This window comes from Teleopsis dalmanni, unplaced genomic scaffold, assembly GCF_002237135.1.
Source record: "Teleopsis dalmanni isolate 2A unplaced genomic scaffold, ASM223713v2 unscaffolded_contig_3953, whole genome shotgun sequence".
Lineage (NCBI taxonomy): Eukaryota > Metazoa > Arthropoda > Insecta > Diptera > Diopsidae > Teleopsis > Teleopsis dalmanni.
Genome location: NW_024035335.1, coordinates 1,938 through 3,960, shown reverse-complemented (window position 1 = coordinate 3,960; position 2,023 = coordinate 1,938). Strand labels below are relative to the sequence as shown.

Below are 2,023 nucleotides of genomic sequence, written 5' to 3'. Positions count from 1 at the left end.
TTTAATAACTTTGATTTTATTTTCAATATTAAAAGGTTTTAAATCCACAGAAAGATAAGTTAGAATTCATACGAATATCGATAAATCGATTTGTTAAGGACTAATACCTTGACGTTAAAGTCAATTTAGGATAAAAAAAAATTAACATTTTTTTTTACTTTGAAACCTGTTAAGGTATTGATTACTTATTTATTTCTGTTTTAATCTTTAACTTCTATAAAGAAATTCACAGTTCCATATTCTTCTAAGCTATAGGTATTAAAACAACGGATAACTATTTTATACAAGCCTGTGGGTGGTGAAACTGGTATCAAACGTTGATCCATATAGGCATTTTTAATAAAGACGTGACCCTGTATATAAATTTGTTAAAAAAATAGAAAAAATATTATATATAATACAATTACTCTATAAGGACTTGTATGGTTAATGTTTGAGAACTCCTTCAGAATATTTAATGCTATTGTCGTATAGATATGACTTTTTCTTTTATCTAAAATGTCGCAGGCATTCTCAGTGATATTTATTAAAAATGGGCGGTATATATTTTTTGAATTCTTTTGCCACACCTGAATGTGTACCTGTGTAAGGAAAAAATAAGTAAAAGTATATTCAGTTTGTGTATATCATAACTTACAGATATATTGCCTACAACACCAACAACATCACAACTCATATTGACTAGTGACGTTTCCCTATTAACAGCTTTCAACCTGCAATCAGTATTTATCACAAACTTTGCATTTGTTTTACATTCCAGATTAATAATTTTATAACGCATGGCGTTTGTTGTTGTACACTGTAATAGCAAAAGTTAAATAAAATTTAGTTTAATAAACTATTATTTTATTTATAATTATAATTATTTTAACACTTAAGTAAAACATACTAAGAGTGACTGTACGAAAATGATTGCACACGAGATTTTAAGGCGTGTCTGTTCCATGGTACCATCAAACTTGGAAGAGTCATTAAAACTAAAACTAAGACTGAAATGGAATATAAAAAGTAATGCGAAATCGAACATTAATTAAGTTCGATTAAGTCATTCATTGGAAAAATATTAATAATTGCTAATAGACTGTTTTTAAAAAAGTTTTTAAATTGAGCTATTGATTATCTGACTAACCAATAAAACCGATTGAAACGTTAACCATAATTATTATAAATTATAATAATAATAATAATAAATAAAAAATTAGACAAAATAAAATTAATTGGTATACGTTGCCCAATGAAGTCAAACAAAATTATTGTTTATTGGAAATCTGTAAGTGAGGGCTTGAGTTTCGAAGTTCTTATAAAATATAACTTGCGATTTTCCGTTTTGCTACCATATTCCTCACAAAAACCCCTAGTGTAAAAGAGTAGAGTCTAAATCCATTCCACCGATGAACAGTCTGATAGACTGTCAAAGAAATGTATTCCTAAAAACCTATTTCTTCTGGACGCAAAGCGGGGAATTCACAGAGAAAATGTATTATGACTTCTTTTTCTTACTGATTTACACAACTTCTGAAATGCGGATTATAAGGAATATGCAGTTTTTCTGCATGGGAAACAGGAAGTTTTCAGTCTAGAAATTTTTGATGTACTTAGAGGGATTCAAGCATGTTAATTTGAAGTCTCAATTGTGTTATTATTGCTCGATTCGGTGATTGGTTTCTGTTATGAATTTGATGATCTTCATTAAACTAACTTCAATATTACATTAATAAGAGATAAAGATTACTTAAAATACGGAAATGTGTTTTAAGGTACATATTTATATTTATAAATATAATGTTTATATATCTTTCTTTTTTTTTAGATATATAAATTCATTAATCTAATATTAAATCAACTAAATGAACTGGATTTATATACGACATAAAATACAATTTCTTTTCTATTTACCTTTCTATTTATATTCCAGACTCTTAGGTATGTGAACCTTCTTTACCTTTTGAGTAATATAACTACTTATTCCTTTATCATTACATTGCATTTTTTTGTGTATAAATTCTAAATTTCAATTTTTTGA

General features: G+C 26.8%; 1 protein-coding gene across 1 annotated transcript; it reads right to left on the bottom strand.

Moving 5' to 3' along the window:
* Window positions 1-200: 200 nt before the first annotated feature.
* Window positions 201-799, bottom strand: LOC119665212 (the record flags this gene model as incomplete). The annotated part of the gene is made up of 3 exons (XM_038074501.1): window positions 201-353; window positions 408-581; window positions 638-799. Coding segments are annotated over 3 exons (489 nt in total), but the record flags the coding sequence as incomplete, so codon positions are not given.
* Window positions 800-2,023: the final 1,224 nt, after the last annotated feature.